At 51.8% G+C, this 23,671-nt stretch overlaps 6 protein-coding genes across 7 annotated transcripts; 2 read left to right on the top strand and 4 right to left on the bottom strand.

Annotated features, from left to right (window-relative positions):
• Window positions 1–544: 544 nt before the first annotated feature.
• Window positions 545–2,214, top strand: LMH87_001511 (uncharacterized protein; the record flags this gene model as incomplete). The annotated part of the gene is made up of 4 exons (XM_056192798.1): window positions 545–1,057; window positions 1,113–1,214; window positions 1,963–2,020; window positions 2,195–2,214. 4 exons carry the CDS (start codon window positions 545–547, stop codon window positions 2,212–2,214), a joined length of 693 nt encoding a protein of 230 aa, XP_056049899.1.
• Window positions 2,215–2,955: 741 nt separating this feature from the next.
• Window positions 2,956–4,684, bottom strand: LMH87_001510 (uncharacterized protein; the record flags this gene model as incomplete). Its single annotated transcript, XM_056192797.1, has 2 exons — window positions 2,956–4,154; window positions 4,204–4,684. The coding sequence occupies 2 exons, from the start codon at window positions 4,682–4,684 to the stop codon at window positions 2,956–2,958; spliced, it is 1,680 nt and encodes a 559-aa protein (XP_056049898.1).
• Window positions 4,685–4,797: 113 nt separating this feature from the next.
• On the bottom strand, window positions 4,798–8,152 carry LMH87_001509 (uncharacterized protein; the record flags this gene model as incomplete). The annotated part of the gene is made up of 4 exons (XM_056192796.1): window positions 4,798–4,803; window positions 4,883–6,230; window positions 6,594–8,010; window positions 8,083–8,152. 4 exons carry the CDS (start codon window positions 8,150–8,152, stop codon window positions 4,798–4,800), a joined length of 2,841 nt encoding a protein of 946 aa, XP_056049897.1.
• Window positions 8,153–9,410: 1,258 nt separating this feature from the next.
• On the bottom strand, window positions 9,411–12,275 carry LMH87_001508 (uncharacterized protein; the record flags this gene model as incomplete). Of its 2 annotated transcripts, XM_056192795.1 has the most annotated exons (6): window positions 9,411–9,448; window positions 9,559–9,855; window positions 9,944–9,960; window positions 10,041–11,273; window positions 11,331–11,934; window positions 11,984–12,275. In XM_056192795.1, 6 exons carry the CDS (start codon window positions 12,273–12,275, stop codon window positions 9,411–9,413), a joined length of 2,481 nt encoding a protein of 826 aa, XP_056049896.1. The 2 variants fall into 2 exon arrangements, with proteins under 2 accessions (XP_056049896.1, XP_056049895.1); XM_056192794.1 differs by lacking the exon at window positions 9,944–9,960 and having other exon boundaries at window positions 9,559–9,842.
• A 3,009-nt stretch (window positions 12,276–15,284) lies between these two features.
• Window positions 15,285–15,928, bottom strand: LMH87_001507 (uncharacterized protein; the record flags this gene model as incomplete). Its single annotated transcript, XM_056192793.1, has 5 exons — window positions 15,285–15,347; window positions 15,419–15,642; window positions 15,714–15,720; window positions 15,787–15,819; window positions 15,899–15,928. The coding sequence occupies 5 exons, from the start codon at window positions 15,926–15,928 to the stop codon at window positions 15,285–15,287; spliced, it is 357 nt and encodes a 118-aa protein (XP_056049894.1).
• A 559-nt stretch (window positions 15,929–16,487) lies between these two features.
• LMH87_001506 (uncharacterized protein) lies at window positions 16,488–17,706 on the top strand (the record flags this gene model as incomplete). Its single annotated transcript, XM_056192792.1, has 5 exons — window positions 16,488–16,541; window positions 16,619–16,680; window positions 16,773–16,786; window positions 16,851–16,857; window positions 17,133–17,706. The coding sequence occupies 5 exons, from the start codon at window positions 16,488–16,490 to the stop codon at window positions 17,704–17,706; spliced, it is 711 nt and encodes a 236-aa protein (XP_056049893.1).
• Window positions 17,707–23,671: the final 5,965 nt, after the last annotated feature.

Below are 23,671 nucleotides of genomic sequence, written 5' to 3'. Positions count from 1 at the left end.
TGCTAGCTTCTGGGATCACGTTTGATAGTGTTCCTTTTCGCCTGTACGTGCATGTGGCTATTGAATGCTTCAGCATAGAGGAGCTGGGGTGGGTGGAAAGAAGAAGGTCGGGTTCCAGCAGTGACCAAGGCCTGCCAAACGCCCTCAGCAGGCCTCCAGCACCTAACAAGTCTATACGCGCCATTTCGGCTACCCTTCGCACCTTGATGCCAACAGGTCAGCGGATTATGAATAGATGCTTGACCCCGTTGCGCTTGTGTCCTCATATTCGTGTAGTACGCGTCACTCTGATCCAGGGCCTAGTGCGAACCTACGACACCGAGAGCTAGCGCAGTGCGGGCAGGGCGGTCGCAAATGGCTTTCGTCTGAGACGCCTGAAGGCATAGTCGCCCGCACACCCAGGAGATACGGTCTTCAACTATGCGTTTTCTGGTGATTAAAAACCTGCCAGGCGGATGCTGAGGCCCAACTCTTATGTCGGCATGGACAAGACTGAATCATGCAAAGTCTGGCTGAGCTCTCATCTGTTATAAGCGGACAAAACATGCAAACGAGCCAGTTAGACACAGTTCGCACGGCACGACCTTCTCTAGCCGGAACCATTGAGTCCAGCGAGTCCGCATCGAGGGTTCTTCACCGCCTGGCAGATCATACTAAAAAGGCATTCGCCGACTTTAATGAGATACAACCCCCACAGGTCCTCCATGACCAGATCGTGGCTCAGCTCAACAGCGTCTTGCAACAATGCTTTAAGCGCCTTCACGAGCAGCGACCGGAAGACGCTGGTAGCATCGAAAACGAGATTATTCACTACGCGGGTGAACGGAAATCGCTGGAGTTGAATGGCCTTAAGTACGCTGAGGACGCATGGAAGGAGCGGGTCGCGACTGTTTTCCAAGAGTTATCGGATCGGCTCGTGGCAACACTACCACCCCCATTCTTTCAGCAATCTCTTCAAAAGTTTAATGCAAGGACCTTGGAACCGTGCTTGCTCTATGATCCCGAGCAAGCTACCGAGGAGGTGCCGGACAGCGCCAGCCTCGGCACATGCCACGAGGTAAACAGCTTGTGCGGTTGATTACTAAAGGCAGCGCAGCTAACGAAAAATCTAGATCAACCGTCATTCTGTCTCGAACAGTGGCCAGGCTGGACTGCTGCACGAAGCAGAGGAGTCTGCCTACCGAAAACGTGAATGGTACGATCAGGAGGAGCAGGTAGGGCCGAATAAAAAGAGGAGGAGATCGACCGCCGCCGCCTCTCTATGTGAACAACATTTAGACGGTGAGGAGGGTAGCTCCGCTGTTGTACACCGGACAGGGCCGTCGAGACCAGTACCTCATCTCGCGAGGAGGGGGCGCATGGTGAGCAAGATGGCACTCACGGCACTGTCGTGCTCAAGATCATCGACTCGGATGGCTCCCATAAAGGCGAACTCCAGCAAGTCGGCACATGGGGTGCAAAACGTGTGGACAGAGTCCTGCAGAACCCAGTCAAGCGTCCAGTCCAGCTACGTCAAGGTCGTAATTTCACCCAGGACCATCTCATCGGCATCTGCGAGAATGGCGTCAAGATTGTTTCATGTATGATACAAGCATCTGGGGAAGTGATGGAACAAGCCTGCACGTATTGCGAAAAGAAGAACCAAGGTCCATTCGAACAATGCATTATGGTCGACGACGACCTATTCCGTCGTTGTGGAAACTGCGAATCGGTACGTGGACGCTGCCAGGGTGCCTCCACCACTTTCGAGACAGCGGGGGCTTCTACGGTGGAAGAGGAGCTCGGCCTTGCACTTGATGAAGCAACTTCAAGCCCCGAGAAGCCATCTACTACGCAGGCACGGTCCGCTACACCAATAGAGGAGACGCATGACATCTCTAGTAGTGCATTGGGAGGCAAAATTGTCCGAACTACACCGACACCAATCGCGATGGCCGAAGCCGCTATCGTAATGGCTGATAGGCACTGGAGGATCCATCAAATCAAAACAGACCGTTTGAGGGAGCTCATAGAGCCACGGGTCCGTACAAGCACACGGCGGCCCCTACATTCGCGCCCGGGCGCGAATGTAGGGGCCGCCTCTTGGAGGAAGCCGATTACATAAGGTACCCGTGTGCTTGTACGGACCCGTGGCTCTAACTAACTTATGAGCTCCCACCGTTTGACCAGTGCTGACTCATCCGCACAGCCCCAGTGCTGGCTCGCGGCGGGTAGACGTCTTATATAAGGAGTTTTCAGCTTCATGGAGTGGAGACAAGCAAAACATGATCATGATTCCAGCGTCGATCTAGAGGACATCGCTACAGTGCGGGCCAGTGTGCAAGCATGGCGAGCTCGTCTCATTATAAAGGAACGTATCGCAGTTGGACAGCGTAAGCCGTCGAGAGCAGATGTTATGGTTGTCTTTGAAGGTCGGGAGACTACCAAGCGTTTTTTGCAATTTTGTGTCGTTGAACACATACCAATTTCATATGAAGAGCCGTAAGTTCAAGTGGAGCCTTAACCTACTTAAGTCTCCGGCATTCTCTTGGCTAATTTGCGGTCGGCAGGTCGGCAATGGTTACCGAGTGGCGGAACATGAAGCTGTCAATACCTTGACAGACGGCGGCTGACCGAAGGGTTGTGCGATTGGGATCGTTGTTTTAAGGGCGAGGGACTTCACAGAAACCTTTTCAAGACACGGCCGACTCGGAAGCAAACGCCATGGACCAGAGGTCATGCCACACAAACCCCGAACCACCGCGACGGGACGCGACAGAAGTAATTCCGCTATTTTCAAGGGTTTGTTGATTTAAAAAATACCGAAAGCAACGATCAGCTCCGTGTACTCTCTAGCCATGTGTTCTGGATACGTGCCAGGCTTAGAATTTAGCCAATGAATTCCTGTAGCGTCTCTGTTCGGTGCCTGGTAGTAGCCTTCGATTGCCTGTGGCAATCCAAACCGGCATTATGTGCTCACAAGTCCTTCGGATATCGGTATTCTAGAATGAAGCCCATGTGCGTCTTCCCAATACCGCCACAGCCCCTGCGAACTTGAGACAGGAAGACTTGCAAGAATTTGACTGGACTTGTAGCGAAGCAGCTCGACGGGCTGTAAAAGATGCTGTTTGCGTCAATACACTCTTTTTGTTGTTCGTGAATACCCGATATGTTAATGCCAAAATAATAGCAGACGCGAACACATTCTGCAAACGAGCTGAAGTAAAGCTCGCCAGCAAATACGGTTAATTCGGTAATAAGTTGTGGTGGGACGGCCAAAGCCGGTTGCTCTGGCACAGTGTACAGGTCTAAGCCATCCAAAGCATGGTAGCCTTTGTTGGGTCTGGGTGAGTACAGGCACAATGCAGCGTGCGCAGATTTTTGGATCGATGGCAACAGTTCCTGCGCTTCAAATGGACTGATGATGATCATCTTGTCAATTGCGCCCATCGACGACTGCAGCATGCTCAGCAAGACCCATTGCACTTGGCGTTGCGTGCAGTCTGAACCTCCGCCCTCGACAGTTATGGCAAAATCCCGAGATACATAGACATTGCGTGGGCATTTTTGTAAGTCCATACATTGTGCGGCAGCTGTTGTCGAGAGCGAAGTATATGCTGGCATATGTGCTGACGAGTTTGCCGCAATGAGTCCGGTGGCAACGAAAGCGATGATATCTGGGTGCAAGCAGTGGGCGGCAGGTTTTGCGGGAGGCGCCTTCTGAATCTGCCGCTCACGTTCAACTTCCGGCGAGAGCTCACGCTCTTGTTCCTCACTCAGCGCCGCCGAGAACTGATCCATCCGCTTGAACACACGGAACCGCTGGCTGATGGGATCGTCCTCTGCCAGCGGCGCGACCGCGGTGCGGGGCTGATAGCGATCGCGTATGGACATGGCCTCCTCTTCCAAAAGTCTGCGGGCGTGCGCCTCGGTCATCCGAACCGCACCGTCTTCAGTCTGCGCGTCTTCCCAGATCTTTCTCTGCCAGCCATGCCGCCGTCCCTGCGCAGCCCACAGAGGGACGCTGCGTGCTGCATCTTCCCACGTGCCTCGGATTACCCACAACAGAATGTCTGCGACGGTGGGGTTGTCCGTGTTCATCTTGGAGCAAATCTCACTTGGGACGCAAAAGACGACAGACTGCCCGTGGCCTAGCCTTCTCATCCGCATACAGGCTAGCAACTGGTTAGCACAGATCTGTCTCACCGCTGCGCTCGACCTTACCTTGAACGAGCCTGTCTTTTGTTAAGTTCGCGCCGAGTGTAACGGCTGCTCGGTAGTATTGTGGTAGCACCAAGTCGATTCCGCGAGTGTGGGCTTCGTCCAGGAAAACGACGCAACTGCCAAGCTGGGTTGCAAATGGTGATGCGTGTAGCAGGGCAACATGCCCTTTCCGATCGAGGACGCAGATCTGGTCCTCTTTGTCAACAAAGACGGCTGCTTGTATCGCGTTATCATTCCTGAGCATTGACAGCCACTTCCGCGCGACGCTGATGTTGTCAAGTTCCAGAATCTGGGCGCCAACGTCTAGGATGACGCGAACGGGCGGGGTCATGCTTGTTACCATGGTAAGCAGCCGCTCCGCATCAGACAAATCGATGTCGCGTCGGTGTGGCGCAGGCACGGCAACATTTTCAGGTTGCAACAAGTACTCTAAAACCAGGGCGTTGGTGTGCACTTGCGCGTCGAGATCTATCTGACGCATCGACATGGGAAGCACAACGCGTGAGTCGTTCGTGCCGCTGAAGCCAGTCGTTGGATTGTCCTTCGTGGCTGCTATGTCCCACCCCGACGCCGAAAGTTTGTGAGGAAATTCCTTCATCTCTTTCGCGAAGACGAGATGCGCCAAGAAATAGTCAATGACGCTCTTGGCATACCGCAAACAAGGGAACAAGTCGCTTACACAAGACTGACGGTCCTCTAAATTGATGCTCACAAGCTGATGGAGTGAAGAGGGTAAATCCTCTGCGTCTTTGACCCAATCTTGATACTCCACATCTGCCTGGTCGGAAACCTGCAGATGGCTTATACTTAGGACCAAATCATCGTCCGAGAGCCCCTCATAATAATAGCTGAGCGAGGTAAACGCAATGACTACATCTGGGTGACTAAAGTCTGATCTATCAGAAGGAAGATCTTTGGCACGAAACGGCACGGCCATCCGTGTCGGGCGCTGCCGAAGGGGATCAAGACCGTAATCCACCCTCCAACGCTTCTTTTCGAGAATGAACGATAAGATGCCTAGCGCCATGAGACCTCGCAGCAACAGCAGCGTATCTCTTGTTTCATCGGTCATGAATCCGCTGTGCAGTTCCACGTAATCACGTTCATCTTGTGCCAGGTGCGGTTTGCTAATGTAGAGGCATACCGCGGCCCGGACCGCCTCAGACTGGTGCGCAATCGAAAACCCACTCAGCCCCTTCTTGCAGATGCTCTCAGCAACGTGACAAGACAGCTCAACAAAAGCCTCGTATTGTAAAATACGTGTTCGGGGAAAGGAGCCACGGTGTCCAGGATATACTTCTACTCCCTCTGGGAAGCGTGCCTGTACTGCCGGGATGCATCTCTTAACCACATCGAGCACTTCGGAGATAACAATCCAACGGGCCGGTGCATGGTCGATGGAGCGCTGCGTGCCCATAGTGTAGACGAGCTCGTATTTGACGCTGAGAATTTCGTCGCTTTCATCTATGATGTCGCGAGAGTTTCGTTGGAGAAATTGCAAGGTTTCTAACATGAGGCGTCCTTCAATCGCGCCGGATATTTGTTTCTCTATCGTCATCAGTTGGAAAGAGAGTATATGCTCCGGCTGGACTAGGAGGACGCCGCCCGTGGCCATGCAGTGGCTATAGAGACGCTGGATGACCTCCATGCTGGCGCCGTCTACCCGAACTGACCGGGAAAAGGGCATGAGGTAGATGCGTCGATCTAGCAGGCGTCCAAGCTTTGCCACCAGCATTGAAAACATCTGCTTGGCTTGCGGCTTGGCGACTATGACGCGCGTCAGCCGGGTCCCGTCGGCCAGAGCGGAGGCGAGCATCGGCACTATCACGGAAGACTTCCCGCCGCCCATGATCAGCTGCATGATTTCGTTTTGGCCCGATGCCGGCGCACTCATGTGCTGTGCCATTCGGTGCTGGACCTCTCGTATGAGAATATTATTCTCCACCTCCAGCAGCAGCCACTCGGGGTGATCTCCCGGGCTCCAACTCTTATGTCCTGGATTTTGGATCTCCGCAATCAACTTGGCTCTATCATCGCATGAGTTGGACAACCGGCGCGCTTGCTGCAAGGAGGTGATCGCCCGACCGTACTCTATAATGCAATCCTTCCATCCTAAAGGCAGTGCTCGCCACCGACTGTGTGACAACTGTCGGAGAAAGAACGCCGGTGAGATCCTAGGCCATTGCTGAATGCTTGCTTCTGCATCTGCCTGAGGCGCGCGAATCGACTGCAGCATTACGTCGTACACCCTGTCGACGCGGGCTTGCGCATTCTCTCTCCATGCAGCCACTGCTTTTTCCAGCGTCGCATCGTGCGCATTATCCATCAACTCCCATCTTGTATCGCAGTTCCGTGCCGATCGGCAACTAGATTTTAGATTTCTGACGTACTCCTTTTCGTACGGGCAACCTGCGATAGCCTCCAGGCGAGCGACGAGGGACATCACGGCAGGTTCTGTTTTTCCAGACACGACGCGAGGATGCAAGTGCGACCGTAGATCAAGTGATTGGAATGGCTCCAGAGTTGGAGCAGCATGACCAAAAATGGCAGAGGAGTTGACGAAGCGCTGTCGTCCTTCTTGCGCCCATTTTTCCACTGCGCAGCAGGGAGAATCCATCTGTTGCGGCAATGTGTCACGATTTATCTGGCGTGCTATTTCTTCGAGGTACTGCCGGAATCGATGGTTGTCATACCAATTTTTAAAGAGCCCTTTTGCAGTGCTCATCACCTGTGACATGTTGAAATATGCTTCCGCTGCCAATGTCGTCGGCAAGTGCGGCACTTCGCATAACCACTGGCGCTTCAGCCGCTCTTGGATATCTTCACAAAACGGGGCCGCAGCTTTTTCCAACTGCTTCAGCTGCCTCCGTCTAAAAGTTTCGTAGCTTTCTTGATGATGCTGTACGATGTGAAGAGGCGGACAATGTTCAATGGGGTGTGCCGCAGCACGAATCGCGGCGCGAAGCTCGTTTTCATCGACTTCGAACCCTCGTCCGATGTCGAATCTGTAGGCTGTGGGTAACGTAATGGAAGCCATTGAAGGGTTGTTGTGGAAGCCAGCGAGGATCTGCAGAACTGTCATATCAGAATGTTCTGAGAATGCCAGCGTCGCAAGCCACATAGCGATGTCGCTGCCATTCACCGAGGTTCCACCATGGCTCAGATAGTGATGGATGCTGAGCCAGTCTTCAGAGATAAATTCTTTTGACTCAATGAACCATTCAGCGTCATATTCTAACTTCGTGCGCGGGGTATCTGTCTGGCGGGCGACGTGTGAATCCTGCAGGTACTTCCACATGTGTGCCACGAGATCCGGTCTTATCTCGCTGCACGGCTGTGCGCGGGCACGCAGTAAAGCCCTTGTGATTTCGAACGTGCGCTTCGCTGCGAGAGAATCTTGCCACTGGCCCCGTCCGGCGTAGCAACGATCCTTATCTGTGTTAAAACCTTCTGCTCCAAATCCAGAAATGCGAACCGTCGACGACCGATTCACGTCCCGGTCCAGCAAGTTATGGTCCATAGCAGGTAAACGTGGCGTGAACGTGTGTTGCGCTGTATTAAATATCTGTAAAGAGTCATGTCTGTTGAAGAGCGCCTGAACTTCAGCATAGTAGCTGTTGTGCTGAGCGAGAAATCCCAAGTTCGTCGACCAGTCCACTACCTGCATGCAGCGCTCACTTTCCGGGTAGTAGCGCCTGGCCGGTGTCAGCTTGGCAATATTGTGCAAATGCCCCATGGATTCCACAGATAGCGCAGCAAAAGAGTGCACGGCAGCTGAATTCAAAATAGATAGCGCCTGCTCCGTTCCTGTTCGATGCGTCAATGGGTCGGGCAAGCAGAACGAAGTCACGGCATGCAGGTAGCACTGATACAGCATACTCTCATGGCTGCCACAGTCTTGAAGACTTCCGAGCAGTGTATCAATCTCATAAGCCTCCACACGTGTCATCGTACTTTTGCTGATTTTCACTTGGACATGTCCGCGCGAACGTGCGAAGCTCACTACGCCGTTGGGCACAAGCACTGTTCGTTGCGAGTCTTTCCCGCCGCTTCTCAACACGAGTTTATTCTCCAGGCCGCTGAATGTGCCCAAGGATTGCTCCGCATCGACAAACATGCCGCGATACTGCTGCGAATCGAGCCTGCAGGTATCCAACCGCAGAGAGAACTCCAGTTGTAGCCTCGGAATATGGAGCTCGAGGTCGGAGGGGGTCCGTAGAATGCAATGCATATACAAAGGATTTTCCAGCGGCTCTAGCGGTTTGGATACCAGTCTTGCGGTCTTGCTCTGGACTGGTAGTAACAGGCAACCGTCCTTCTGCAGTTGCCAGGTATTGTCGCGGCAAGACGGAGCCAAAATCCACTTGGGGCTTGACGCCATCCAAGGATTCACGCGGTGACGGAATTCAATAGCGCCAACAGCCACATCATACCAGTGCACGTTGTCCTGAACTGTCTGAACGGGGTAGTAACCATCCAGGAGCCGGCGCGGAACCAACTCATAACAACGGTCACCTTTTGATGCTCGAAGCAGAAGGTCTTTGCCAGCCATCCCAAAATGTAAGGTGTGGCCATGAAAAGTAGTTTTGGCCGAGAAACGCATGCCGGGCAGTGCACTCGGCATGACGTCTATCACCGAATGGCCAAATAGCTCGAGGTACGATGGGTGCCCAACGTATTCATCAGGAAGGCGGCCAAGGGGCGCTCCGTTCACGCGTAAATCCCCGTCCAGTAGGTTGAAATGCACTTGGACTGTTTCGGCAGTGCCTTCATTTGTCGCATGCGTGGTCAACCAGTAGTCATGAGTTGGCAGTGGCTGCCAACTTCCCGCAGCTTGGTATGCCGGCCACGAGAATCGGATGGCGTTGTCCAAAGCCGCCGAAGACTTTTGCACTATCTGCTTGGAGACTAGACTGTAGCTGCGATGTAACAATTTCTGTACGCGACGTTGAAGCACGCGTATGAATGGGGCGCTAACATCAATAGCCTGCTGACCTTCCCTGATGACAATGGCGCATCGGATGAAGATTGTTGCGTTCTTGTGTGAGGACAGCATGCTAGCCAGAGTTTCCTGGTCCAAGTCAAAGGCAGCGCAGCATATCATTGCGACGACTGTCCCCCTGGCACGATGAGCAGCCCTTACTCCCTCGTTCGTTGCGTGGCTTGTCTTCTCCTGTAAATTGCCGAGCCAATCCAACGCCACAGCTCTACACCTGTCCAAAAATAGAAGGCAGCGGGCCCTGGTCTGTAAGTCGGACGTGAGAGTGCTTAGGCGACAGCCCAGGCAGACCAAGGTGTTGATTGCATGTGAGGCCTGCCAATTCGACTTGATGTGTTGCAGTTGAATATCCAAACCTCTGAGGAGCCCAGACGTAAACTGGTCATCTTCTATCACGGCGTGGCTCTCCCTGCATCCGGGCGCATCGCCGCGCGGCCCCGCCTGCAGTAAGCACTGGAGCACAGTGAGCAAACTTTCGACTTTCTTGAAGTCCACGGCCGGTGCGTGGAGCTGCAGAAGAATGTTTTGCCACTGGATTCTGTTGCCGAGGGGCAATGTGCACAGCGCCGTATACTCCTGCAGCGTGAAGTGGCCGGGGCACGCGGACTGCGACGCAATGGCGGTGTTTGGGGTTGGCCCGCTAGGGTATTCAGCTGGACGGTACAGAAACTTCTGCAAGGAATCGGACGCAGGCGGCATGGCATACATGCACATAGCCTCCATTCGACCGGCGAAGCGTACCGCGTCGACAAAGTAGTCTGTGCACCTATCATGATAGGCATACCGCAGCCCGTTCACGAGGCAGACGTCATACTCAGATGTTGCACTGGTGACATACCTGCCGTGACGGTGTGTCACTCCATGGGGCTTGGTCCCAGAAAGCAGGCGGCTGCGTTGGGTGGCCGAAAACGAGACGAAGTAGGTGGACAAACCTCGGTAGTCCTGCAGGAGATATTGGGTCTGCGCTGTGGTTTCCGTGCTATAGGATCCTTGCATGACGTCAAGTCTGAGAAAAAGGGTCACGTCTCGCCAGTGGCCAAACGAGGGAGGAACCTCCAACTCAAAGACTGTCGATTGTGCTTCAAGTTCATTCCGCGGAAGCGGCCACTCATAGATCTCAATCTTGATTGATCCTGCATCACGCAGGTATCTGCATTTTTGGCAAGATTCTTCGACATGCTGCGCCTCCATTGTTTGTGACGTGCGAACATATACGATGGTGTTGTTGTGGCTCGTATTGCTGTGCATGTTCATGAGGTTTTGATACCTATCTTTGCACGCGCGAAGCTCCGCAAGTTTTGCATTACGCAGCGCGCTTGCCGATGATTCTATGCTCGCCATCAAGTCTCTGTGCTTCTGGGATTTTTGGAACCACCGGACGGCGAAGCAGTCTAGTGTCCCAAACGCAGTGTAAACACCAGTGGAAGCTCGCGTCGCCCGCTGCGATCGATGGTGGAGATACGTCTCTATCGTCTCCAGACGTTTCATATCTATCTTCAACGGCAGTAACAGAGCCTCAAGCAGGCGTGGAGGCACGCCTGGATCGTATTCGGCCAGCAGCGAACAGTGGTACACGGCCGCTTTGTCACACGCCACCCAGAGCTCGAGGAGAGTCAGCATCATGGTAGACATGCACTCAGGGTTGCGGCAGTAGAGCCGCTTCATCTTGGCATGGTAATCACGTATCGCGGCCGCGAGCGACTCGCAGACATGTTCATCTGACATATGCTCAGCAAGCCAGGTGTCGAGATGGCAGGCGACCCAACTCTCAAAAGACAGGAGGTCGAAAGCTTCAGAGCCTTCATCGCTGCGCTGGAGGTCCGGCAGCTCATTCGGTGAGTACTGCGTCATGACCATCTTTGGTTTGAAGTCAACCACGTCGGGCACGCTCGTGCGCTCGCCGCAAGCGCGAACGAAATCGTCCAGTTCAGGTATAGCGACGCTAGCATCACCTTTCCAATCTGCCCCTGCAAGCGCAGTCAGTTCTACATGGACAGCATCCTGCTCCTGTATAGACTGCCATCTTTTCTGCAAGGCATCGATTGTTGTGCGCATGGCTTTCTGAGCGTGTCTGCGAACGCTAGCATCACCGACGTGTTTGCAATGGCGTCTGTGCACTTTTGCATACATGGAATAAAGCAGATCACTATCAAGATCACAGTGCGTGGCGTTGCGCAGCAAGTCCGCCAGAAAAAACAGCATAAAGTCCTTATACAGACAGGCACGGTTCGGCGCCATCTGGCCCCGAGAAAGACTCAGCTGCAAGGCCACACGAATCAACAGCCAGGTTGGCGATCGCCTCCAGGGTAGCAAGCTGCTTCGGTACACAACATCCTCGCGGGTGTTTTTCCAGATCGCCTTAGTGCGCGCAGGTTCGCCGCGCGCTAACAGAAATGTGACCAAAAAAGTCGTCACAATCTTGGGGTCCGTAGTGTCTCTCTCCTCATCATGCATCTGCGTCGCTTTTCTGGCCCGCGGCTTCGTGCCTGGCACAGATTGCACGCTGAGCTTAAATAGCGTAGTAGCCAGTGTAGCACACAGGCCGTCGTCAAACGCGTCAAGTGGCAACGCTACACCAGAGGCTGGGAAGGACCGTCTTAAGCGCCCATTCACACTCACGACGTTCTCGTTCGGCGGGGACAGCTCGAACACCTCGCAGTTGACGTGGCCGGCGGCTTTTGTGAAAATGACACCCGCGTTCTGCGCGACAACATGCAGTGGAATGGAGGTCCCTAGATGAAGGTCAGAAGCGTGGCAGACTGCTTTCCCAGCGCAGCTTACCTTCTCTGCTTTTGCTCAACTGCTGCAAGGCGTTCCGGAGACTGTCCTCTCGGACTGCATACGATGCCCCGACTTCGTGGACAGAAGTCATATTTTCCATCATGGTAATGGCTGTCTGCACCGCGCTCTGTGTGGTTGTGCTCGAAAACAGGCGAAGCGACCTGAGCGCAGCATCTGCCAACGCGCCATCCTGGGTCGGCTCTGCGTCGCTTTTGGTGGGAAGTTTGGGTGGAAGAAATACATGATGCGCCATGTATAGGACATCTTCCTTGGATAACTGCTTGCATGCCATAGTTCTTTTTCATCCGCGCAAAAATTTACACGTAGAGCTGCATCTAAGCTGCTCGCGCCTGGAGGCAACCTCATATATCGAGTCCGCGCGACAGCTGCTGGGCCGAAAGGGATGCGGAACGGATCCACCAGATAAAGGATTGACGTGAAAATGGCCATCGGCACGCCGCGAGCTATCTTCATGTCGCTCTCTGGCCTTCCATGACGCCATGAACCTTAATTGTGTGTCATCGTGCTATCGCACTACACGGAAGCTAGATTGGAGCGACACAATGTAGCCCATCTTTTCCATAACCAGCAGATATTGGTCGCATAGGGATCGGCCGGCATCGCGGCATGTTGCTGCGTCTTCGCGTTGCACCCGTGCGCCAGCGCCGCCGACGAGCTCGATGACGAGTGGTGGGAGATAAGACTCTCGATGTGAGCTTGTAAGTGTCGCTCGTGCCCGCTTGTACTCTCAAACTGCCTTCACCCGCAGGGCCCTGGGAGTTAACAGTGGTCACCCTCAGCTACCTCATGGCAGGGGTTTGCATCCTGGCCGGTACTTGGCCGCAAGGGTCTGCCCGCCCCAGTATAGTCATCCAAGGCATCATGCTCTTTGTGCAGCCTCACGCAAAGGGGGGCTGTCTTTATATGTACCTTTTACGTGCTATTTTTAGGCGGTTCGAAACTGGGCTGGTTCCTGACTGGCTGCAACCCAGCTAGTACACTAACAGTGATCCGAATAGCGCCAGCAGATTCGTCACCTGCAATGGCCCTGCTAGCTAAAGATTTAGCGCAGCAGTACCCGGTGTGTTATGCATCCACAAGCAATCTCGCAGCATGCGTTCTTAAATCTTAGATCGATACAGATGTAGTCTAAGCGTCCACACTATTAGAAACTAAATACTGTTCAGCTCAACTTCAACGATTGTTTTTTTTTTTTCATTTCTATTTTTTTTTTGGACAAAATCATCGCATAATCACGGCGATGTGGGCAGGAGACGATGAATTAGCCATGGAAACCCATGGAAATCGATAGAAGCTAGTGTAGAGGCCACGGTGTCCATTGGCTGGCTCCGGTCACTGGTTTGGTCGGTGGAACTGCGCTTCCCTGTGCTGAAGCAGGTACTTGCTGTGCCAGGGAATATCGGTTCTTTGTGAATCTACAGGAACATTTCTACAGTACGTCTGCTCCACAGATACATGGGAACACGGCGTGTTGGCTGAAAATACGATAATTTGAGGTCGTTTACAACGAAGCGTTTGGAGAATGTACTGGGTAGGATGGTAAGTTTGGCACCTAGGCAAGCCACTCCCCATACTTCCAAGCAAGGATCGTAAGGCGAAGTAAAACTTTGGTCCCTGACCCAGTAGAGGGTTTCTTCGACAGGCCCTGCGCCGACTCGGGATGCCACACTGTGTCTGGCACGGTGACTCATGCTGGTGACCATACCCCCCCGCTGCTGAAAAGAGATCCAGAGAACGAAAGAGTTGGGGGGACAAGGGTGTTTGGAAGAATTACGCTAATCGGTGGTGATGTTCAGGACCCTGCCAACTTCAGCTGTAAACTAATAATGGCTCCAGAAGCTCGATGTGGGAGTCAAATTGACGACATCGTGCCTATAATATTGACAGAAAATCGACGTATTATTTTTAACCCTGCCAGCACGAGCGTGAAGATGTACCTCTTACGGACTTCTTGACCGTTACCAGACACTGATAGTGGAGCAGCTCGTGGGGAGAAGCTCTGCTAGGGTAAAGGCTGCCTCCCACAACCACTGATATGGTGGTATCCCCGATTCTTCGAAATACCCTTGCCCCCCCAACTCCCTGGTTCCCAAGAGCTTGCTCTTTTTAGCTGCCTAGCAAGCAGCGTACAAACTTCTATGCTGTAACTAGGAAACTAGCCCTTCAGCAAATATGCCAGCAGCTGTGCCCTACTGTATTTGTCGGCTCTGAATTGTTTTCTTTTGCTGGTCCTGCTGGACCTTGTTATGCCAGCGCCATGTCCCATGCGTCTCATTCTCTTTGCTCCTGTAGTTCATAATGCCAGACACCGTGTGGGATCGCAAGTCGGCGCATGATCCACCCTGTCCCAAATCTCAACCTAGCCCATTGACGTTGGTTGAGGCGTGGCTCAGCTCAGAGTGACTCGGCCCACCACCATCTGATGTAACGGTTCGATCGGCAGACCGTTTCATGCACGACACTGGCAGAGTTGTCCCCGTGTAATTCCGTTGTAGTGAACGATATGCCAATACAGGTACCAGGCCGTTCTGTACCCAGAAGGTAGGTAGACTCCTAGTCTCGTCTCCCCACCAATGCACCCGCCACGGCGGCCTGCTGGTACAAGGCATGGCAAGTGACGAAAATAAACTCATGCGTACCGATATAGATCGGCATCTAGCTTGGAATGGATATTTTGAGCATAGGTACAATAAAATAAAAAGTAGCAAGTTGATTTTCGACTTCTATCCATTGCCCGGTGCTATTGGATCTCATTGTAGCTGCGCACTTGCCACAAGGGTATCTTTCGTCCTAGCCAACTGGTACCTAACCATGAACCTCTAAATCTGGCGCTGACGGGGGTTTACGCCACAGAAGGCACCCGCGCCGAAGTATCGTCCTTTCGTGGCCAGCACCAGGCTACAGCAATTTTGCTAGAGGATATTTTTGGCAAACCGAATTCTTCGATAAACCCTTGCCCCCCAGCTCGAAAAAGCCTCTGTCCCCAGGAGGTTCCCTTTCCTGGGTACTTCTGCTTGATGTACGTTACAGCACCACCACCTTGGCTTGGTGCACGAGGAGCGATCTCTCCCACCTTACTGTCAGCATCCCACCGCCAAACGTCAAGGCAGCCTAGGAGGTACATTCGACCAGCGATTAATGAGCTTTGAAGCGTAAAGGAGCTGTTACAGTTACTGACTACTCGGCATCAACTTGTGCATTAGAGAGCGGTCGCTTTGGAAGGCAATGGCCGTGAAAGGTTAATGTCTCGGAGCTTCAAGCTCGTGCTGGTAGACTCAGATTATGATCCAAACCTGGCGTTGCGGCAATCTTGGCTAAAAATAATACTCAACATGTCGATTTTCTGTCAATGTTATACGCACGATGTCGTCAATTTGACTCCCACATCGAGCTTCTGGAGCCATTATTACTTACAGCTGAAGTCGGCAGGATCTGAACATCACCACCGATTAGCATAATTCTTCGAAATACCCTTGTCCCCCCAACTCTTTCGTTCTCTGGATCTCTTTTCAGCAGCGGGGTATGGTCACCAGCATGAGTCACCGTGCCAGACACAGTGTGGCATCCCTCGGTCGGCGCAGTTCCACCGACCAAACCAGTGACCGCAGCCAGCCAATGGACACTACGCGAATCTGAGTCTTTGCAGCACACTCAGCCCAGATATACCAGCGGAATGGGGTACTGATCCACGCGACGAAGCTAGACTCACCAGCACTCTGCCATCAGTTCACGGCCGGCCCGCACCACTCCTGGTCACACGCCCCCCATTTTTTTGTTAGCACATGCGTGAACATGCATTTGTTATATTCTAGCATCTGCCCAGTGGTAAGCAGACACGAGCTGACACAACAGTATACATATGCATTTCTCAGGGCTGAGCTGACTTTGGCATACCTGAATTATCATGGTGACCATACTGTACATGTGGCCCCTCTGTCCTGAGCGTCTATGCCCGCCTGCTTGATTAATTAATACTGGTGGTGGCGGCAGGTTGGGGGGCGCGGGCGGGGGTTGGTAGCAGCAGTGCGACAGCAGGCTGCCCACGGTCGCCCGACTTGATTGAGCCCTCCTCTTTGTCTAGCCTTGTTTAACCCGTGACCCATCCTTGAGTGCACAATCATGGGCCGCCTCAAGGACCACATGATCGAGGATAAGCAGGAAGAGCGCGAGACTCTGGAAGACTCTCTCGACGATATTGAGGCATTTGGCGAGCGGTTCAAGTGGTATGTGGGGGGGAGCTCGAAATGCACCCTTTGGCGACAGCTGGCAGAGTAACCTATAGTCCTAATGAGGATTGTGACAGCTCCATCGTTGCCGCAAAATGAATAAACTTGGTCCGAACACCGGAGAATGCATGCATGGATGCAGCGTACCAGCAGCATGATTTCGCTGAATATGATCATCAGGAGACGCACACTCTGAAGCAGTTCGGGGCACATTCGAGCGGCTCAACCCAAGCGTGTGTACTTTCAATCTGTAGCAAATGTCATATCGCAAAAAGGCATTGCTGCATCGCCAGAAACTGTGCTATATCCCTGTATACTCTCCTGCGATGCTCCCGTGCTCGGCTGCTGCTCGAGTGATAGCGATTGTGGCTGCGCGAGGCAATCACAGACATGCATGCGGTCGGCCGCAAGACGGTCCGCTGAATCACTCTGCCACGTCACTCCTTTCCCGTACGTTTTTCTTCTCTTCCGTCGTCCCTGCTTCTCGTCCGTCAAAAAACACTGCTCTACAGAGAACTATCATCCAATACATCATGGCACAGATTCCCTATGACACGTAAGTTTACGAGATGGCAACAGCATCGGTGCTTTAGGCGGGGGCTAATGTATCAAGCAAACAGAATCCTGGTTACTAAGCCCTTTCGCTTTCTCGTTGGGCCGAAACAACAGGAATTTTTCATTCATACTTCGCTGCTTGCCTCCCAGTCTCAAGCACTCGATGCTCTTGTATATGGGCAGATGAAGGAGGCGGCTGATGGCTGTACGGTTTGGGAAAATGTCTCCGAAGATACATTCATCCGATTTGGTCAGTATGTATATACGAGAGACTATGATGGTGCCGCCCCCTTCGAACCACCCGCTTCACCGCCGCCGCCTCCGCCTGAGGAACCAGGTGAGGGAAGCGACGCCTCTCCTGCTGTTGTGGCTCTACCCGCCGAAGAGAACCTTCCGGATGACGACTTTTGGGGCTCATCAAAGCCTAAGAAGGATAAAAAGAAGAAGAAGGCTGTGTCGGAGTGGGATTGGGGAGTTCACCCCCCGCAGAGAGCAGAACAAGCGTGGGAGCACTTCACCACAGTACGCTCGTACCAATGCGCTACCCCCACCCCATCTCCTACTCTGGCGAACCTCAACAACAAAACAAAAGAATATGCAGAAGTGTTCCTCTCTCATGTACGAGTCCATATGATGGCCGACTACTACCTGATCCAGCCACTCGCCACATTGGCCCTCCACAAGTTGCATGAGATTCTCTGTAATTTTACACTGCACAAGAAAAGGATTCCTGATATCGTTGCTTTATTGCGCTTCTGTTATGAGGAGGATGAAAAGCCCGTTTTGCGAGAGCTGGTGAGTGCGTACGCTGCATGCCAGTTCAGGAAGCTGTGGACGAATATGGCATTCCGGGAGCTATTCGTTACGCACCCAGAGCTCTCGGTAGCAGTCGTGGCAAATCTTGTGGAAAGACTAGACTAATACGAAATGCTTATAACTGATTGAATGCAGCCAGCCAGTGAAGTCCTGTAGCGTCTCCGTCCGGTGCTTGGCTTTAGCCTTTGAATGCCTGTGGCAATACAAATTGTCGTCATGTGCTCACAGGTCCTTTGGACATCGATACTCTAGAAGGCAGCCCATGTATGTCTTTCCAATATTTCCGCAACCGAGTTTGAGAAAGGAAAATCTGTAAGAATTTGATTGACCCTGTAGCGAAACATCTCCACAGGCTAAGAAAGACGCCGCGTGCGTCAATGCCCTCTCTTTATTGGGGAATTCCCGATATGATAATGCTAGAATAATTCTGTAGCAGACACGAAGGAACTCTGCGATCGGGTCAAAGTAAAGCTGAGCAAAAAATACGTTTAAGTCGGTGATAAGTTGTGGTGGAAAGGCCAATGGGCTGAGGCGAGGGCTGCCGAGGTAGGTTTAGCTTTCTCGATATACCTCTGTACTTTGAGCTCTCCTAGTCCAATTCAGCGCTTTGTCCTTTAGACCAGCAGTTAGTGTTGCGTTTTGCCACAAGCGTTTCTCGACATCCAACAACTGTGGGTTAAAATTACGGTAGTATATAATAGCTATTGATAAATATACATCTAAACTCAAACAAGATTGCTGTCTTTTTATGGCATCCCGTCTTCCACAGACTACAATATTAATAATAGGCAGCGCGTGTCAGCTCCGGGAGGCTTCGTGTAGCGCAGGGAGGCTCACGGAGCTTCGCGTAACTGCGACGCAGGACTCCAGTGAAGTTCGTCCGATTGTACCAGTGGGGCCAAGCCATGAGTCCGCGGAGCCTGGGCATTCGGCACTAGTAGGCTGGTCGAGGAAGTGGTTTTCTTCACAGGTATAGCAGCAGCTGTTTGCACGAGAGTTGATGCGAATTCATTTGATCCCACTGCCCGACCAAGAGTCGAACTAGTCTAATGTTTATTGTCATAGAATAGTGCTGCGTCCACAACAACGTGGCCTAACGATTGACACGTTCTCAGCTTCTCAATCGAGCGCGAGTGCCAGCCACAGGTGGACTTGGAAATGTACTCTCAACTATGAGATTGCAATTCGTGGATTTAATGAAGTCTTGGTCCTAGACTTTTTTTGATACTACCGACTAATCTTTTTTTTCTTTACTCCTCTCTTTCTCTACGAAGTCTGCTGGTCTTTTCTTTACTACTGGGGATATACTTTGTGCTACCGATGCAGTCAGCCTCCTTGTCTCGAGAAAGACAAATATTTATGTTCTCACCAGAGTTCCAGCAGCCGGGGGGAAGCTTTGCTCCTCTGTAGAGCAATACACATAATGCCTATTTTTCCATCGCACAAGGACGTACATATCAGCGTCATAGAGCCGGCTTATTCTATTTGACCGCTTCATCAGGCCATTGTTGATCTGACAAAATTGTCCCTCGTTCTGTCTCTTTTCTGCACTGAACTCACAAGTGATTGTTCCATTGTGTGCCATTTTTGACAGTCTTGAACAGATTTCCTCGCCACGAGGTCATATACTTCTGCTACACAATGTCGCGAGCTAAATACTGATGTCCGGCTGCAACACGCTACCAGTACGCAACGGCACGAATAATTTGCGATGCCTAGACTGCCATTTCTTGTTCAGCGAAATTCAACGCGCTACATACATGTAGTACGGTACAATTCTACGACAACTTAAGCGGTGGTAGTGGCTTTGCGTTGTCAGTGCTTTGGCACATCCAGTTCTGGCTGTTGCGGTTGGCGGCTTTTGGGCTTGTCCTATTTCTGAGCTAGTGCCAGTTGATCTCTCGTAGCTTTTTGGTGTAACAAGATCAGCTTTTGGCGCCGCAGTACTGGGCAGTCTTACAAGACATTTTTGCTCAGAAATGAGCCATTGGCTGCGCTTTTATCGCTGTAGCCCTGTGTCTGGTGGATTGACTTGCTCTCATTAGCACTCGAGAACCAAGCATCATTAGACACAAACTCGACATCTTTCGTCCTACGTCCTGCACACTCGACCATACGTGTATCCGACTCGTTCGCAGTGTTACCATGAGCAATTACAATTTCAGATCGAATCGGCTAGAGAGGCTTCCTACAGAGATTATCCACGCTGTTGTCGAGTTTCTTGCGCCTTGGGACGTAAAAAGTCTATCATACACCAGCAGACGACTCAGACAAGCTTGTCTGCCGAGAATTTTTCGTCGCGTTAAGTTCGAGTTCTCCTTGACCGGTATTGAAAAATTGAAGGGTCTCCTGAAGTCGGATGTTCGCAATCATGTTCGGTCTTTTAGCTATGAAGTCACCGAACTGTTAAAGCCTGGTATGTTTGTGCAACCGCTCCCCGGGCTGCGATAACGCCGCTCATGACAACAGAAATACTAGACTTCGATTGTTTCAGGTCTGATGTCCTAACTCCTGACAAGTATGTGGATATAGCGAAAGACATGTACGACGAGGGTGACGACGCAGATGATTTCCCTTCGTACATGTCCGTGTATGAGACCGTGCACAATATTTGCAAGGAACAGCGAAGCATCATCGATGAGGGGGCTGACCTAATCCTGCCCTCTGTTTTCTGCGCGCTTCCACTGTTGAATGAGGTGGGACTAACCTTCTGCGAGGCGCCGCAAGCCGACGACTGCTTTCTGAATGACGATTTCCTCATTGAAGAAGATTACCATCAACACCATCTCCAAGTCGTCACGAGCGCCATTCAGACTGCTAGACAGCGAGGCGTTGCCATTCATACCATCAGCTTGTGTGGATTTGACCGTCCATATTCCCATACATGGGAAGAACCAGACTTCGCCGCCGTCTCGGAGACTCTAAGACGACTGATGGAGAGCATCAAGGTTTTACGTCTGCGCGAGTCTGACTGGGCTCTGGAACTGCTATCTGATCACGCACTTGGTCTTGACCAAATCGACATGTGTGAAGCGACCTTTGTCGATGCCGACTTGAGGACTTTTCTTGAAACTAACAAAAATACTATCCAATCGATTGGTTTTCACAGAGTGAGAATCTCTACACTGAGGTTCCATCCGAGTAGTACTTTGACTGCAAATATGCTCTGTAGTATGCTCGGTGTGGCGCCATCCACGCCGTGCCGAACAGTTTACTGCGGCTGTTTTCGACGGCGGAAGGAAGGATCGAGGTTGGTACTAGGCGTAAATAACAGGTCATGACTTGCAGCATCGAGAATTCTGCCATGAAGAGGTTTGACGAAATTTTGACATGGCAGTGGTTCCTCCACCAGCTGCGACCCGCCAATTCTGCATCCGTGGTACAGTTTGGGCGCAAGCCAGTGAGTCCGAGGGCCACAGGCTGGGGATATATCTATTCTATCGACGCAATCTTTTAGTACCTAGGCAGAAAATCCATCTAAAAGGCAGGTCTGAGGAATTCTTGAACACGATCGTGCAAAAATATCCGCAGATTTCGGTACGCAGAGCTGCGTTCTCGGGCACAGCAAGATAGGTTACTAATAACTCTCTACTTTTTCTGCAGTCTCTACAGACATGAAATAAAATATTAAAATAACATCACGGGATGGAAAATTATGAATTGCGGCCGTGACTGAGAATGCTGACTCCTGATGGAGATGAAGCTTGACCCTGCTTGTGCACCTGCCAGAAGGCAGCCCTGGGTTGCCTCTTTGCTGGGAAACTGGGGCGACTCAGTACACCACGAGTCCCTCCACCTTTACAAACGGCCAAACGCCACTCATCACTGCTGCGAGGCTTGGCTATGAAGAGATTCTTCATCTACTTATCAGCAGTGGAGTGGACGTGAATCGACAGACCGGACGCATCGCTGACTGGGATAGCCCAGCCGAATCAACCCATGTTGGGCCATCCGAGGGCTATCATTGGACTGCCCTTACTATGGAAGCATGGCATGGTCATGAAAATGTCGTAAGACGATTACTGAAATGCAAAGATATCGATACAAATTCTGTTTCACTACGTTCCGTGGCGCAAAGAAACAGACCGATCTCCGTATATACGATCAGGTCTTTTGGGTCAATGTTGGAAGGCGAAGATACCGATACTGAGGGAGGGAATGCTCTCTTCTGGGCGGTGAAACAAGGGCACAGCGGTTGCACTCTTGCTCTTTTACAGTCGCGCCGAGTAACACCAACAGCAGAGGCAATAGCCCAGTTGCGGCGCCTCAATTCTTTAAAACGGAGATTTGATTACGGAATTGAATGCATGCTAAGTCGTTGTGAAGGTGCTAATAGCGTGGAGGCGCGTGTAACTAAATTCAACGAAGTAATAGCTAGCGACTTTGAGAAACTCGGCGCTCGGTCGAGGAAGACGTCGCGTCGGGCTAGAAGAGCATGATGGACAGAGTCAGCGTTCTTTGCGAGAATAAAAGTTAGAGACGAGTTGGCAACAAACCACCTTACTATTGGCTACTTTCAGGACTACAGTCTCTGCTGGCAGAACCCTTACCTTCGGAATTCTGCCGTGAATGAGTGTCAACGAGAAAGGCGTACTTTGGGCCACGCCCAAGCGACAAACGTGTGACCCTAACTAGGCTTCGACTTTTGGCATAGGTATATTTTGCTACACGTCTGTCTTCCATCTTGCACTTCTGCTCCTCGATTTCCAGATCTCTTCCACTCTTGGAACTCTTCCACTTCTGGTCTCCCACTTTTGGATGCTCCTCACTTCTGAAAGCCTTCCACTTCTGCACCTCTTCCACTTCTGCACCTCTTCCACTTCTGCACCTCTTCCACTTCTGCACCTCTTCCACTTCTGGATCCTGTACCTCTGGCGCCTCAGAAAGTGCTTCTATATAACAAGCGTTGGGGAGTGGACAGTGTTATCCTCGAAGACGAGAAAACCTGCGACAGTCATGGCATATTTTCTAACTTTCGGTTCGCTGCCCATGTTAGGCCGCAAAAGCGTCGGAACAGACGACAACGGGCCGAGAAAGGATAAAGTAGCCTAAACAGGAACATCACTTCCCTCCCACAGTGGTGACAGCACATAGTAGAAGAAAAAGAAGGAAACGGGCGATGCGCAAGTCACAAGCGGATGAGACAAAAGACGCTAAGTGAACCATTTTGATTGAGGTCGCCAAGTGACCTCGCGACACTTATTTCGCGGACTTTTATAGCTGCACTAGCAGTGCCCTAATGCGCTCAGATGGACGACCACAGGAACAGGCTACTACGGTTTTCGTTTAGTATATAACATGTCTGGCCGTGTATCGGTCTTAAAAAATGCATCATTCCAAGCACAAGATGCGACCTGATAATTTAAGCGTTGCCTTTGGCGTTGCCACCTCTCTAGTTACCGCGACAACGACTGTAGCTTCGGCCACAACGATTGGGCGCTGGCAACCCCTGGAAAGCCAAATAGTCCTCGATCTGGAGGTTGTATATGGAAAGGATGTCACTGAATCATTTACGTCGTCGTGGAACCCGTGGGTGGATGATGTCGACTACATTTATCCGAACCTTACATACACTGTGCCATATCAAACCGCGCTTCCCACTGCTGCCATAGCTGCTTCTATTTTATGGTCGCCAACCTCCAATGACTTTTCGACGACAACGATGTACCTAAAGATTCCAAATAATGCCAGGTGGGAGCATTTTGCAGCGAATGTGGCAACTGCCACTTCGTCTGGCGCAATGCCAGCATTGACTGGAGCTTCTACGAAAGCCTTATCCCCCAATTTAACGTCCTTTGCTTCAACCTCCGCAGTAGAATCTACTTCAGGCAGTAGTTCAATCTTTACTCTCAACAGCGATCCATCCTCTACTCCAACCCCTACTTCAGGTTCTACATCCACCACCAGTCCAAAATTTGCTTCGACCTCTAGCTCAGCCTCTACTTCAATCTCTACTCCCACCTCTACTTCCAACACCAATTCAACTTCTGCTTCCACCAGCATCTCAACCTATACATCCATCACCAGAAGCTCTACTCCGATCACTACCTCCAACATCAACTCAGTCTCT

This window comes from Akanthomyces muscarius, chromosome 3 (genome assembly GCF_028009165.1).
Source record: "Akanthomyces muscarius strain Ve6 chromosome 3, whole genome shotgun sequence".
In the NCBI taxonomy this organism is placed as follows: Eukaryota; Fungi; Ascomycota; class Sordariomycetes; order Hypocreales; family Cordycipitaceae; genus Akanthomyces; species Akanthomyces muscarius.
This window is presented reverse-complemented; position numbering and strand designations above follow the sequence as displayed.